Source organism: Sparus aurata, chromosome 13, assembly GCF_900880675.1.
Source record: "Sparus aurata chromosome 13, fSpaAur1.1, whole genome shotgun sequence".
NCBI lineage: Eukaryota > Metazoa > Chordata > Actinopteri > Spariformes > Sparidae > Sparus > Sparus aurata.
Window position 1 is genome coordinate 13,214,670 of NC_044199.1, and position 16,224 is coordinate 13,230,893.

The 16,224-nt window shown below is 43.2% G+C and overlaps 1 protein-coding gene across 1 annotated transcript in view; it reads right to left on the reverse strand.

The window, feature by feature from the left end:
• Positions 1 to 16,224, reverse strand: part of frem2a (FRAS1 related extracellular matrix 2a) — a 70,281-nt gene that overhangs the window by 47,908 nt on the left and 6,149 nt on the right. Inside the window, exon 2 of the mRNA XM_030439043.1 lies at positions 13,623 to 13,712. Within this exon, the coding sequence (XP_030294903.1) occupies positions 13,623 to 13,712 (90 nt within the window). The remainder of the gene's footprint in view (positions 1 to 13,622; positions 13,713 to 16,224) is intronic.

Sequence of the window (16,224 nt, forward strand, 5' to 3'; positions counted from 1 at the left end):
ACACAAAAAAAAAGCAGCTTTGAAATCATCCTCAATAGAGCGAAATTCACTTTGCACCCTCTTTCAAAGGCTTTCCTGACAAAAACTCACCATAAGGAGTCTTTTTGAACCAATTAGGGATCATAGTTTCTGTTCTGAAAATTTCAAGGATCAGGACACTCGGAGAAATCTGCAGTGAAAAAACTTTGATGCCGGCAGTTTTGATGCCGGCGTGTGATGTGTTGGTTCTACTTTACGGAGTTTTCTCTGACAGCAGTCCAGCGAGAAGGAACGTTTTACCATTACAAAGCGTTAAAATCAAAAGCAACCTTAAGGTGTGGTAAGAATGTTTGTCACAGCTGCTGGTTTTTACTTTGTGTTCAGTAGCCTGCTTTAAGTGAAGAGTTTGACAGGCATCATCATAAACCATATTCGACAGCGCTGTGTTCAGTGCTGGAGATAGTTCTGGCTGCACCAACTCTTGTTCTGGTATATAGTGGAAGAAACGTTCTAACTTAAACCGATCACAGTCCGAATTGCAGCAACGGTGCCCCTGTAAAATAGTGTCAGACGAAACTTGGTTTGCACGTGGGGAGGCCGTCCGCATTCAAATAGCAAAAAAATGGGATTTTCATTGGATTTTGGTTTGCGGTTGGGTGAAAATTAAAAAAAATAAACATCCATGTGTTGTTCAGCAAGATCATCTTTGCAAATGAACACCACCTCTACCACACATCGCTTCAATGTCACCACCGCTAAGCCTCTCACTACACCATACACACTTGACTATGAGTTGATGAATCCACAAGACAGAAAGTTGAAATTAGTGTGTCTGGCGTGGTGACGTTTAACGTCCCACACAGCCATTTAGCCTCATCTAGCCACTAGACACATTTACAAGTGGGGTATTTTCGGAGTGCTTTATGTCTGAGAAAAAAAAAAGATTAAATCTCTTCAGCTTCGGTGAACCACGGACCTTATTTCCGACATTCAACTGAAAACCCATTCAATGAACACTCTGACTTCGGCAGAAGGGAACTGGAAGTCCAAAAATACAAACCTATTTCACTCTACGGTTTTGAAAGATTGGTAATTGAGTAAGCAGAGTACTGCCAATTTGGATTATTATCATTATTTATTTATTTCTAGGGTTTTCAGTTTTGGTTTTCCGGACCACAAATTACTGTATGGTAATTAATTAAAGACTTAATCTTATTAAAGCTGCAGTCAGTGACATGTCAAAGAGCTGATAAAGAGCTCTGTACTCCAACAGTAATCGCTGTTATAGAGTATTTGGTCAGTCACCTATGTCTTCCCTCATACAGTTAAACTAGAAAAAACATTTTCTGCCTACTTTATCCAATCAGGACAGAGAACTCCATTAAGAAGCGGTCCTGTCTTCCCTGTGAACGCGCAGTGAGAGCGAGTTCCTTTTAAGGCTGCGGAATCATGTGGTAGCGCGGAGGGTATTGTTAACTGCAAAAACGGACAGGAAGTTAGCTAAAATAACGACAACAATTCCAGTTGCTTTAATGTCAGTCCACCTGTCCAACACCGAATGGAGCCGGAGGGTTAAGTGAACGATAAACGAGCGAGCAAAAACATCTAAGTACATTTCTCAAAAGTTAGCGGAGACCTCGCCAGAGCTGTGAGGAAAGCTAATATTGGATTATCTCTCAGGTGCCCTCGGGTGAAGACGACTCTTAACTGTATGCTAATGCTGCTACTCGCCCGCTGCAAGTAGATTGATCGTTTATGGCTCCCATAACACTTTATAAGGCAATTATCTCTTTCAGTTTATTTTAGAGGAAAAAGTTTGATAAAAAAAATTCCTCTCAGGCAGCCCGAGCAGAAACACTTTGGTGTGCAGCCACAATTAAATGCTGCAGTGTATTTACAGATCAAATAAGATGTCGGCTGGTTAGAGACCAAAGGAAGAACCATTCTTATTTCTTAGTGAATTCAATCATTTCATGCAAAGACGATCCGTGGCAGCTCTCATCCCCACAGTAAGCAAAACCTCTCTCTTCTCTCTAACCTTCTCTTTCTAAAGATATGTACAGCAGATCCTCCGCTCATAAAAGAAACCTTTCCAAGTAGGTACAATCATTCATTCGAATAGCACATAAAAACACGTACCTCTGACCTTCACAGAGGCCTGAATATTAGCTCTGTTTATGAATATGCCGGGATGCAGCAACCCAAGATTCTCACACATGGGGCTCACGGAGAGGTTTTGAATCCTTCAAGTCATAAAACCCCAGGCTACGTGAAGTCGAGAGATGTTAGCGCAAAAGTCAAAGTAATTTTAGATTTTGTAAAGCAGAGTCTGTCATCGAAGTCTTGATCTGAGGTGAAAGGCAAACTTAAAAGTTTAAAAGTCTAGAAAAGGGAATGACTGAATAAGCAGTGCAGTAGGAGTGGCAGTGGGAGATATCTATATCTGAGCCGTATTGGGTCTCGGAGCTCGCCAGCCGCATACGCAGTCAGACATCCGTTTGTTTGTTTTCACATACCGTGATGCTCATACTGTGTAAAAGCCCAGCAAGCAACACATGAGGCTTTTCTCAGCTTGTTGTTATAACCACAATTACTGCACCAACCGATCAAATCACCAAAAAGAAAACTCCCCTCTCCTGTACACACTTGCTTATTATCTACATATTATGTTTGAACTTATTTTCAGCGGTTCGATTGTGACGTGTGCAATTATTCACGTACTGTACTTAAAGCAACGTCATGTAGAAATGTTGTGTGATTGGTGCCCCCAACGCAGTGTCTGAGTGCTACGCCACTGTCGTGAATGCCAATCCCGGCTCTGCAAAAGTTTGTCAGATGCAATATAGGCGCTCTTGAGGTAAATGAGCTGTGATCCTGCCCTTTCACATAGCGCACACCATTCGGGCCATTACAAAGCGCTGTAGCATCAACATGATTTCTAAGCAGTTATTTTAAGGTTAAAAAAAAAGTTACATAATGTTGCTTTAGGCATAATAAACTATTTAAAAAACCCTCTTGGATTCACAAAGCTGAAAACGAGCCCTCAAGACCTGAAGATTTTATGGAACATGATGCATTGCTGTAGATTGAAGCAGCATAATGTAACCTCTAAACGACCCAACAGTATATAAAGTAGTTGGGATGGCTTCAACAACCACAGCAGTAAAAAAAATAAGCATGATGTCGTATTGACACTAGAATACAAGTAGTAAGACCTCAAGTCTTATCCAGTATCATACTCCATAGCCCTGTGTCATTCTAAATTTCAAACCACAAGTAACTGCTCAACCATACTCAAAGATCATCAGACAACCATTAGGACAACTAAACAAGATCAGATTCAACCGTAATCTCTTTTGTGCTGTGGAACATTAAAAGATTTTTATGAGGATCTGAATTGCCTCTTTTTCCATCAAGATTTCTTTATTATTCGCTGAGGAAAATCACACAAAATTAAGGGCAAATTTCACCATGTGAAAGAAAGTGAGAAAAAATACTTCCTGGATCATCTGGACTTGTACCAAAAGTTGATTGGGGGGGGGGTCTTCTGTTCTGGGTTGAGACGCATCCTCCATTCAAGTTCGACCAATGAAACTTTCATCGAAAAACATATGGTACAAAGCCTGACAGGAAGCATATTTTCTGCACTATGAGTACTTTATATGAGTACCCCCCCCCCCCCCCCCCCCCCCCAAAAAAAAAAAATAAACTTTTACTTTTTGTATTTTGTGGTAACAGCACTTTCACAGAGCCACACAATGAATTTCCTTCTTGGGACAATAAAGAAATCGTCTAACAATAAAGAAATAACAGAGTCTCTCGAAGTCCATCACAGCAAATTTGACAGCAACCGTGATTTAAACGTTTTTTTAAACTTATTTCCAACACTGACTTGTGCTTGTCCCATAAACATGACTAGCATTTAACACACACAGGAGCGGAGAATGCGCCTTTTCCTGTATGAGGTCACCCCTCAAAACAGAGACAGCTGGAGCATATACTGTAACAACCTGCATTTAGATCAGACACATCACTGGATATTAAAAAATAAATACAGATTTTCACCGACTTCATTTTGTCATTTAAAACAAGATGTGAGATTAAACCATTCGCTTCAGTCCTACACACAAAAAAAAAAAAAAAAAATCATGCCTGTCTTGTCTTTTCAGCTGTGCGCCCGAGAGTGTGTGCGAGTGTGCACATCTGAGAGTTCACACCCAAAATCAAAGGAGATTTTTTTTTTCGCAGAAAGAAGACGCCGTCTGCTGCTCGGTGCATCTATTCTGCTGCTGGCGGCGAGGCCCTTCCCTCATTGTTACGTCTCCATCTGCCTCTTTTTGCAATCTGAGTCCCTGACTCCCAGCGCACGACAACTGAACACATAGATGCGACCAACACATCTAATGATCAGTCTCGGCGTGAGAAACCTCTGAAAAACGCTGGACTGAGGAAAGAAGGAATTGCTAAATCTGCTGTTTGTTCAGCTGGCAACGCATTCCCTTTTTTTGCAGAGCAGGTAGCATGTGAAGTGCTGCGACACCCCGCTAAAATAGACTTAACAGTTATATTTCAGTAGTAATAGGAGCCCACGCACCACCCTGCTGACAGGAGTGCCTCTCTACATGATTTCTGATGGTTGACAAACTACAAATACCTCACTCTCCCCCTTCAGGATGTTTCAGTACCTTTTAGTCGGTCCTGATAGATGTGCGGCAGCCACTGTACCAACAGTGGGAGGCTTGATGCGTGAGCAACTGGTGGCACAAAAGATTACGAAGGCTTCGGCACTCAGCTGTTTATTCCTTCTACAAAAAGTGTGTGCATGTGTCTGCGGGGCTATGCATATATAGTGAAAGCAGCTATTTTCCAGGTCTTTCAGCAGCCAATTAACTGTAAAAGCTTGTGTACTCCTTCAGTCGTCCTGCGCACAGGTGCATGGGAGGAAATATCCATACGATGTTTCAGACCTGAGAGCTTCATCGGATAAAGTTTTACCAGATCTTTATAGTGACATTGTGACTTAAGCTGTCCTTGTTTTTTGATGTGTGAGCTCAGGCCAGTCGCCAGAATAAATGTTGGTAGTTTATGTTTCTGCAAACAACAGATATGGTCAAAGTTGCGCATAAAACAGCTGGGCAAGAAGGCTGCCGAGCCAGTGACCACTGTTCAAGACTCGTTTCAACATCTTCCAGCCGCGTTTGGGCAACAAGATCAGATATTTTTGACAAGATGTAGGAATATATCCAGCCGTGTTTCTTTTTTCTTTTAAGACATAACAATTTTAATAAGACATCGGGGCATTTGGAGCCGTGCCTGCGGCAAAAGATACGATATCTTTGACGAGACATGGGGGCATTTTGAGCCTTGTTTGTGACACCAAATAAAGGAGAATTTCTGACGACACATCAGGGCAATTCTAGCCATCAAAAATAATATAGATATATTTATATTTTTAGACCAAAAAATTGTGTGTGCAAGCGTTTGTGGCGGCAAAACCAGGTTTGTTTCTTTTGCCCAAAACATTATGTTTTCCTAATCTTAACCCAGTGGTATTTGTGCCTGAACTTAACCAGAGCATAAGCACAGCGTTCTAACACCATAAAACTGAACATAAAGAAAAGAAAAGTTGGAAAATATCCGTGGTTTGCAGAGTTGTACATTGCCAACATTTAGTCTGGTAACTGGGTTGGTTTCAGCAAGTTGGTGCCATGTTGGAAATAACTGTTTACAAAGGACTTATTCTTTGTATTCTTTGTCTTTTTCTCTGTCTGATAATCCGTTAATCAAACTAATCAATCAGGAACTGAAATGTTTAATCTCAAATAAAGTTCGCTGCAAGTCAGAGGAGTGTGCTGGAGTTCTCTATTCTCCTGCCTATATCTTCTTAGCAGCCCCATAACGTGCATCTGTGTGTGTGTGTATTCTGTGAGTGTGTGTGTCACTACATTTACACACTTCGCCCAAGGCAATCGGCATGATAGCAGATATCTCCAGAGGTGTGGTGGATATCAGTAGGCTGACCAGGAATTCATGGCCCTGGGCAAACTCGAGCATTTAAAATGCCGCTCGACTCGAGGACAAGTTAAAGATGCCGACGCGGGCATCGCTTCTTTGTTGTTAATTTAACAGGATCAAGTAACATTTTGACTGTCTGGCCCGCTGCTTTACATGTGTGCGGGGATTATTTTCTTGAGTCAGTACGTTTGATCAGCCGCTTCACAGGGTGTCAAACCAAATCAAACGCCAGGATGAATCTGCTGCTGTTTGTATCGGGGAGTGTTACACACGCTATATGTGGCGGTGCCCGTGTGTCTCTGTGCATGCCTGTGGGCAACAGAGGAAGCGGAGTCCACATACATCCCCCCCCCCTCCATCCCGAGGAGATAAAAGTTGCGTGCCACAGAATAATGCATTGTTTCCTCCCTGCGTTCAACAGCCATCAGGCATGACTGTGCTGTGGGAGCACCTTAAGCGACCTCGCACATGAAACCATAAAGAAACTGAAAATCCAGGGCAGAGGATCCTCGCCGCTTTGAAGTTCATGTGATACACTTAATAACCGTGAGGTTTTTCCACTGATGTCTACAAAGACAGCCATATATGACCCTGGGCGTCGCTCGAAGGGAGAAGGCTCGAGGACAAAGGAGTGGCGGCTTCCTCGAGGTGTGTGCGTCTGCGGCTGCACTGCTGCGCGTTTCAGTGTGTGAGCGCCTGCGTGACGGTGACACCTAAAAGCACACTGCAGAAGTCGATCGCTCCAGCTCCGGCACTCAAGGCTCCCCATGCCACCGACATAAAATTGAACATAGGGATGGGTTTAATGCATCTCGGGACAGTTCCTGGCACTCGTGAAGGCAAACGAGTGTCTGAGAGCAGAGATTATAAACGACATACTGAATACTCTGGGTCCTCCATCCCACTTTTTTTTTCTTTCTTTCTTTTTTTCCTGCTCTCATTTCCCTCCATTATCCCCTCCAACTGTGCAAAACTCAATTCTGCTTTGCCAGAAAGTGTTCAGTTTCGCTTCAGCGGCTTCAACGCTCAGCTCCTAGATGTATAGTTTTTATTAAAGGGGGTTTTCAAAATGCAAACAATAAAGCTGGGCTCACAACAGCTCCCGAGTGCTTTTAATGCGGCGGCGTGAGCAGAGGAATGCAAATAAAGACACCACCACTTTAAGCGATGTTTAAATGATTTAAATTTGGATTAAAGGTCCATTAGGATCTATTAAAAATGAAATGACAGGAGGTGAGGAGGACATGCAAAGAATGAGATTATATGTGAGCCGGGATTGTCACTTTCCTGAAGTTTCTTATTTTGATTGGAGAAAAAGTAAGCCGGAGAAAGGAGTGGGATAAAAAAGATGGAAGAAAGAAGAGAAGCTATAGATCATAATCAGGAGCGACATATTCATACAGTCGAAGAGTGTTAATCAGAACAATTTTTTGGCAAACTAAATGCCAGAAAGCTCCACTTCTGTGTTTATTCTTGAGATTAGAGGGTGCTCGGTCACGCTTGCGTGTTTACACGTGGAGCGTCGGGGGCTGTCGAAGCATGGAGAAACACAGAATCAAAGATGATTAACATGATGAAAAAAATCCCGTCACATCGCTTCAACAAGTCTCACACCCTCATCTCGGCGCTCTAATGAGATGCAGATCATCGCGAGTGACATCTCGCCGCTGCAGAAATTTGCTGTAATCCCACAACAGGCAAACACGGCAGGCAGGGACAGACAGCGGGAAAAAGACAAGCGAGGGTGTGACAGTAAAACAGAAATCTTGATGCCCGAGACAAAGTCGACACTTGCACTTTGAGATTAAACCGGGCGAGACACGAGGGGGGGGGGGCAAAATATTAAGACTGTACATCTGGAAAGGAAAAGGGGACGTTGACAGACAAAAAATAACGCTAAAGAGGGAAATGTATAATGAAAATGGGGTACGAGAACGGGAAATGAATAAAACACATCCCAACAAGATCTAAGTCTGACAGTGTGAGAAGGGAGAGATGAAGAGGATAAAGACAGGAGAGTCGGGGCCCCGGGAGAAGTGAGTGACAGTAAATTCCTGAACGCCGACAGATGAAGAGAATCCTCTCCTAAAGCCAGGGGACGTGTTGGCGTGTGTGTCGGTCTGCGCTGCATGCTGATGTGTTCACCTCGCAATTTCCGTGCTGATCAGGGAACTTCGCAGGACAGGTTAACGGCAACAAAAAAAGGGAAGGTCAAGGGGATTAACCTGCTCCATTTGTGGCCATGGTGACAGCCACTTTAAGCCTGTAATTGTTTGTTATTTTTAGCTTTCCTTTTTCGCACCCGAACTCCGAGACGGGTTCAGAGAGGATTGGGGAAAAGTTGTCCCACAACAACTGTTTCTGCAACCCTGGAAGCAAATGAGAGACAGCCCTTTTCAAATTCCAAAAATTTGTGGAAACCCAGACGTCTAAAAACCGGATTAAGCCATTTACATTCAGCATATTCGGGGCTCGCAGTGAGATAAAGAGTTATTCGAGTTATTACAGCCACGGTTTTTGAAACCTATTTGTTTCCTTTTTTTGGGGGGGGGGGGGGGTCCGATTCGCTTATCGCTTAACAGAGAAGAGGACAACACAAGGAGGTCATTTCATCTCGAGTGTATGGCGCCGCATTTTATGAGGAGGCCTTTTGAAAGGCAGGAGACAAATAGCCACAGTGACGGGGCAGATTGACACTCAGTCACACACCATCCACAAAACAAGACTGATGACTAAGAGCCGGTGCCCTTGCAAAGTAGCCTGCAAGAAGTTACAGACAAAGTAATTCCGTTATAATCGAGACATGTCAGTGGTGTAATGTCTGTTACATGCAGTGAAAAGTGGGAATATAGAAGCCGCATGGGGTGTTTGAGGGGGATTGTTGTGACGCCAGATAAAGCAGCGGTATGTCGGGCACAGCTCATGGGCAAGGAAGGGTGAAGATGGGATGAAATGATTCTATTGTGACAATCAATATTTTCGGCGGTGGGAGGAGGAACACACGGGGGGAAAGGGACGAGACGAGAAAGAAGAGAGGTCAGGAGGAAAATTGCTGTTCTTCTCAGAAAAGATCTTTGCGCGCGTGTGAATGTACAAAACACCTCTTGCATTGCAATTACATGGAAATTACAAATCATTGCTGTGATATATTGTCTTTTTAAGCAGCAGGGTTATTGTCATGCAAATTTCTCCATATTAAAGGAAAAAAAGCCGGGTGAGTTCTCGCTCACCCTCAGTGGAAGAGAGCTTTGGTCTTATTGAAATATCCATCTCGGAGGTGAATGGAATTTTTGTTTGTCAGGCTAACAGCAATGAAAACATCTCTTTCCAGTCACAGTGTCCAGGTGTCCTCTTTATTTACGGGGGCTGCATCTTTGGGAAAAAAAGTTGTTCCAATAAAAAACCTATCGACACTGGGATTTGTGAGAAATCCTGAGTATCTGGGACACTGACACAATCCAACTACACCGTTTCGTGTCAGTGGCAGAGAAATCTTAGAGGCGGATATTAAAAAACTTGGACAAATACACCCACTGGAGATAAGAGAGAAAAAGTACCAAAGCTTAAAGGGTATCTACACCAATCTCACACATTAAACCATCTTTACAGGTCTTGTGGAGTACGACTGCATATGTGAAAAAAGTAGTATAAAGCCTTTTCTGGCTCCAGAGGAAGCTGCATGTAATCTGAAAAATTGCCTCCAGTGATATCGCTCAGTTGCATTGTGGGCAATGTAGGCACCAGGATTGAAAAAGCAGTCGACTAAACTACTGGACTCATTAAAGACAGTTTGGAGAAAAAACATTTAAAATTGATGCAGCGGAACCAGAGATATCACTTTTTTATTCGCCTATATTACCCACAATGCAACTTATCCACCGACATTACTTTGGGCAGTTTAAAAGACAACATGCTGCTTCCTCTGGTGCCACAAAAGGCTCTACACTTCTTTTCTCACACACGCAGTAGTACTCTCCAAGACCTGTAAAGACACTTTTATTTGTAAAATTGGTGAACTTAACATTTAACGTAGAACTCAAACAATTAGATAATCAATCAATTAGTCAAACAACTGAAAACAATCACAAGTTTCCTAATAAGCATTAGATCCATTTAGTCATTTCAAGGAGAAAAGCACGAATAAAATACGATTTTGAAGATTTGATGCTTTTCATTTGTTTTGTTTTTTTGTTTCCATGAGCTTCAAATCTCCCTCCTTGTAATTCATGTTGTCTTCCATTGCTCCGTTATAACTATCCAAACATCTGACAGCCAGAGAGAAGCCTGGGAAACAAGCTGTGTGCCGGCCCATTACAGTTAACCATAGTGATCCCAGCTGGTCTTAACCTGGGAGAGAGCGCATCCTGACACTCTTCCCCTGTAGATGAGCCTGTAATAGGGTCACATAATTACCAGTGGCAGCCCCGGAGCTCTGCCCAGCTCAAACGCCCAGGGCTCTCATTACCCACAATTCTGCCTGGGCTCTTAAATATCAAACACCTCTTTGTGCTGGAGGCCTGACAGGCTCCTTAGCCTACGGCTACCCCTCTGTGCTCTGCTGTGCATGCATGTGTGGGACTGCTTGCGTGAGTGCGAGCCAGCGCACATCTGGATAAGTGACTTAACAGGTCTTTATAATATATACTGTACGTAGGTGTATCCGCTGACATATACATTAACTTGTTACAAGAACATAATGCTCACTTCCTCTAAAATAGAGGCTTTCATGCAGGAGGAGTCGATTTAAGCGGATCTCCTCTGAAAAGCCTTGGGCCAGAGAAAAAGGAGTAAAAAACCTAACAGGAGCATGGACAATCAATTAGTCAATGTTTCTCCTTTCATGTGCATAAAGGAACTGTTACTCTTCCACACATTAGCACTTGCTTCTAAGTGCATTAGCACCACAGTATAAAAAAATCGCTTCTGACAAATGGGTCTATGGTTAATTCACAAAGCCAATGTTTTCAGACTTTGTCAGACTTTCCTCTTGTCTGACATGTGGGGCACACTTAATTGTCGAATGTGGGTCGTTTAAACCGGAGGATACAACCTCCATTTACTTTTAAACCCCACTGTAACCGATGAGCAAACGCAGCCCCGGTCGATGTAACCTTGAAAAAGCGACCCACGTTCTCAACACTTTATGATACATCGTCTCACAGTCCTGTGATTCGCTGAGAAAGGGATGTGTTATTAAGCTGAGTTTTCTGAATGTGAGTCTGAGAATTTTTCTCCGCAAAGTCCATTAAATTTAAATACCCCGATGATGGGAGGCTTACGAGGCTCTACATCAATTGTTCTGCGAGTGCTTAGTGTTTAATACGGCGCCGTCGTATCTGATCATACAGCAGGGAGAAAATGAACGAACAGAGGGAACTAAGAGTCTGGTGCAACTTGTTCCAAATGCATTCTGTACTTAAGTGTGTGATCTCATCTCTTTTTTTTTTTTTTTTTACTGCATATTAAAGAGAGGACTGCACACAAATAGGTTCTGTGACTGCTGGAAAAGAAGTTGGTGCAAATTTAAAGGAGAACTCATGACTTTTTTTCCCCTTTCCTTCAGGTTCTTGTAAATGTAAGAGATCCTGAAAGTTAAAAAGGTCCAACTCCGCACCGTCAGAAGCTTCTCTCTCCCACTGAAATCACTGCTCCTCAAACGCCTCACCAGTAGCCAGTTTGGCGTGAAACAATTGATTTATGTCCGTTGTCGTCAGAAGTGCTGGCTCAGGCGTGTGTGTGAGCTGTCCAATCAGAGTAAACTGGGTATACAGGAGGGATGGCCTTAAAGAGACAGGAGCTTAAACAGTGCGTTTCGGTGTAAATACAGAGCTGCAGGACTGGACAGCGTGTGAGAGAACGGACGTGTTTTTTGAGCACTGAAGCATGTAAACCTGTTCTAGCAGTAACCCTAAATAAAATGATAAACCTGAAAATTTGCATAATATGTCTCCTTTAATCAACCTAAGTATTTTTTGCAGCGCTTCAAAGCAGAGGCCAGTTACAACTAAACCCTTTTTTTAAAGCATTGTAAGTGTCGACCAGGGATTGTGGCTCATTGGTCGTGACACAAACCACGATGTGAGGGTTTTATGAACGCATTCATCATGACCGCTTTATTACTTTAATATGAAATCTAGACATCTAGTCATTCCATGTGCTTAATAACGGCATTGCTTTACAAACCTCACTAATAATATATAGTCATTAGGTTTATCAGTCATGAAGGCCCCCGTGGTCATATTACCACAAGGAAACCAAGGGAATGTGCTTCTAACAAGACTAAAACAACAAGCCTTTTGTATGGGTTTTGCTCTTAGGGCCTGCTGAAATAAACAAAACATGTTTGATGTAAAAGTCTTACTCCGTTAATGATCGTTTCTGCTCCACTCTTGCAACGTTTGGATTTCTTTCTGCAACCACCTCCCAAGTTTTCCTTCACCCGCAGAAATTTCCTATACGAGACTCGCAGAAATTTCGTATACGAGACTCCCAGTCGCTGATTGCTTAATTGGCCGGCGCCCTCGGTAAATGGATGCTGATTTCACGCACGTATGGACCGAAATGCACGGAATTTAAAGTGGCTGTCTCGCGTGCATAAATCAGGGCGTGATTGACGGCTATATCGCATCTGAAGACAGTTTTTAACGCACGGAAATGAAAGCGCGTTGTCTGTCTTCAAACCTCCCGAAGGCAGACGGTTAAAAACTGATTCCAGCACAATGAACTGAAAGACGGTTTATTTTCAACTAAAATGTATTTCGTGTGGCTTCGTCCATACATGTACTTCAAAGTATGCTCCTCTCTCCTGAGAAATCATCCTTGCATCAAGACAGAATACACACTAATACTTCTTGACACATCCTGGAGTCACATCCACAAATTATGCAGGCAGTCTCATTAAATCATCGAACTGTGAAAATGATGCGCGTTAATCTCCGCACCACCAAAATAAATTTTCTATATTTGATCGACCTGGAAGTCTTATCACTTCACCGGTACGCTAATATGCTGTAGCATCATTTGTAGTACACAGATGCAGAAGATGGACCTCTGGTCGGTGCACATTTTTGTCAAAAACTGATATTCTGACGCACAGCTGCACCGCTGCCCTGAATGGCAGATCACTTTATAGGCGCTTGGTGAATAAAATTAAGTCCGCGCAAATCATCTGAAGCTGACAGACAGGATGGCTTCCATTTAGCCCGGTGATTATGCATGAAAACAACATAAATATCACAAACATCCTTCGTTCAACTGTTTGTAAACTCTGCCAGCAACAATGGACAAAATTAAACCCACTCGGAGCTGAAATATGAGGCCTGACAGCCGACACAGTCATGAGTTGTGAGTTAGTGTGCGAGCAGTGAGCGATTGTCTGAACCCCTGACATCTACGCCAGAGACTCAACAAGAAGAGAAGCGTTGCAGATTCAACCCCTGGAGACGGGTGTAAAGGTTAGAGAGGCCATACGGTACTCAGAAAGCGTCAGGTTTGATCTTCACCTCGGCCAATTTGTAGCTATCACCATTTTGCTGAATTGTCATTTGGGCAACACTTTCAGGACCTTTGTGCTCAAAAAGCGGCTGAAATTTGGATTCAACTACGAAGATGAAATGGTTGAATCTTACCGTTATCCTCGACGGAGAAGTGGAAGAGATCAGAAGTTGCGTTTTCTTCATTTCGCAACACGTAGCAGATGTTCAGTTCATCAATATCAGCTGCAAAAGAAAATAAACTTCAGTCTTTTGCAGTGATTACACAGTTATACACAACAGCACAACGTGGTGAAACCCTGTCACCTCGAAAGCAACAAAGGGACACAGGCAAAAAGTCAAAATGACAAACAACAGCGAACGCTTTTTTTTAAATTAATGACAGAATGTAAATGAGGGCCACTCTGCTTTTTTAAACTGCAGGGTTAAGCTGTCGTGTCAGTGTGAGATGAAGCATGATGAAACTTTTAACAATCTCCTTGCTCAGACTTAAGGCAAGGTGATGGCTAAATTACACATTGTTTACCAGAAGGCTTTGCCCTTGTCAAGATTAAAAACACATACTTATAAAAAAATAAATAAAAAAAAACATTAGCATTTTAAGATTATAATAAAACATTCACGCTGGTCACAGAAATAGCCTCGGATGCACTTTGAAGTCGCATTAGGGCTTTATGGCCTGTTCAAACACTCTCTCTGTCGAGTAATTGTTCAAAGACGGGAGCTGTCCCGCCTCAGCACCGTATCAGCCGCAGTAACAGCAGGTCTCTAGCATCACACTGATTCAGTTCCTTATCAGCACTCAGCGTGAACAATTTTCTACCAGAGAGAGCATTTCTGAAAGTCATGCATCTGTAATCCAGGATGATAAGGGCCGCAACCTCCAGTACGAGACAGCTCGAGCTAAACCAACAGAAAAAAAAAACAAAAACGTCAAAATCCTGAAACCTGCCTGCTCTCTGAGTCAACAGCCCCCGAAAAAAAAAGAAAAAAACAGGTGACAGTGGATCTTTTAATGACAGACGGGGGCAAGAATGTTAAAAACAGGACTGTGGCGGGCACCTACACTTCCACAGCTGTTTCCCAACTTGTCAGAATTACAGGGCTCTACCCGCATTTTTTTCCACCGTTCTCCACAAATGTCTATTGCAGAGCAGAAAAAAAAACAAAACATCGAGGCTGTGAAAGGGCTTGGCCCCTGCGAACCACCTCACTCAATAATAGATGGCAGAGGAAGGAGGTTCATAAAAGTATAAACCCTTGACTCCTGGCTGGGACCCATCTTAAACCTCTTAGGTGGCTCCCTGTCACTCCTGCCTCTCCTTCTTCCCTTCAACGCCGGAGTCGGACCAGTGTGTGTACCAGCGCGACCGTTTTATATTTATACGCGGTGAGGATTTTTCTCAGGGCATTGTTTTCACATTAGCGAGCATCGATCTGCGGAAGGGAAGTGAGGGGAAAAAGACGTTCTCCGGAGTGTTGTCACGCAGCCTTGAACCCGAGGACCTTGCGAATATAGAGTCAACACTGTGAACCAGGGCCACGATCTTCATCAAATATTTAAAGCGAAAAAGCCTCCTGGGATGTGCCCTGGAAATAGGATGAGTAAATAAAGAGCCGGGGATTGTCTCTTTCACCTGACTGATTCTTCAGACGAGCCTGTTTGCTCTCTCTCAGTCACTCTCTCACGCCCCTACCCTCATTCTTTATTTCTCTCATGCCACCTACACCACCCCCCTGCCTCCGTTTGCCCCCTGCCTCAATTGCGCTCTCTCCTACTTTACTTGCTCTCTCTGCCCCCTCTCCTGCCCCTTCCAGTCTCTCTCTCGTCGCTGCACTCTCATCTCATCTGCGCCCCCTTTTTTTTTTTTCCTTTCCAGAGACCACAGCCGCACAGCCATTGTCAGAAGTGTCTGTCTCCTGCAGACTGAAGGGCTCTTTCCCCTTTCTGTGTTTTCCCAGCCGCCGTCGGTTCTTTTCTGCCGAGCCGCAGTGCGAGCACGTGAATTTTTCGCACTTGTTCGCGTAATTGCCCCCAGCGTGATGTGAAATCCTGCATTGATTGCACCGCTTTTAAGCCTCAATCAGCGGCATTGTTCTCCAGCTACTGCCTTATCAATAAACAGACATGCACACACGCAGAAATGTTTGCAAATTCAAGGCTCAGGTGGCAAAAATCTCCCTCTGTGCGTCGGCGGTGTGTGGGAAATGTACCATGCTGAGAAGTTTCAGCGCTTTTTATGTGATTTTTTTTTATTCCTAATGTCCTGGTCAAACCGCCTGAACGCGCTACAACTCAAATGCCATCCTGTCACTAAAAGGTCTGCACTGACCTTTTCACATGATCCTCTACTTCTGTCCTGCTTCATTTAACAAACCACCGTGGAGAACATCAGATGTGAACACTTCCCCCGAGATGCAGAAACGATAAATTATTCATCTCTAACCGTCTACAAGACATTTGCGCGAAAAAAAAAAAAAAAAACATCAGCCTCTAACTTTGGTCTGCTAATTATGATTTGATGAGCAAGGCACATCTAAATCAGGCCCAGAAAATTAACTATTGAAATTCCCAAGCCTGCACTTGTCACACATATGAATAATTATTACCCCATAAATTAAAATCTTTGGTCGGAGGTGTGAAAAATTAATCAAAACTTGCAGCTTTGCAGGATTTTTTTTTTTTTTAATACTTTGTAACTGAACATTTTCTACTGAGGTTATCACATGACACATT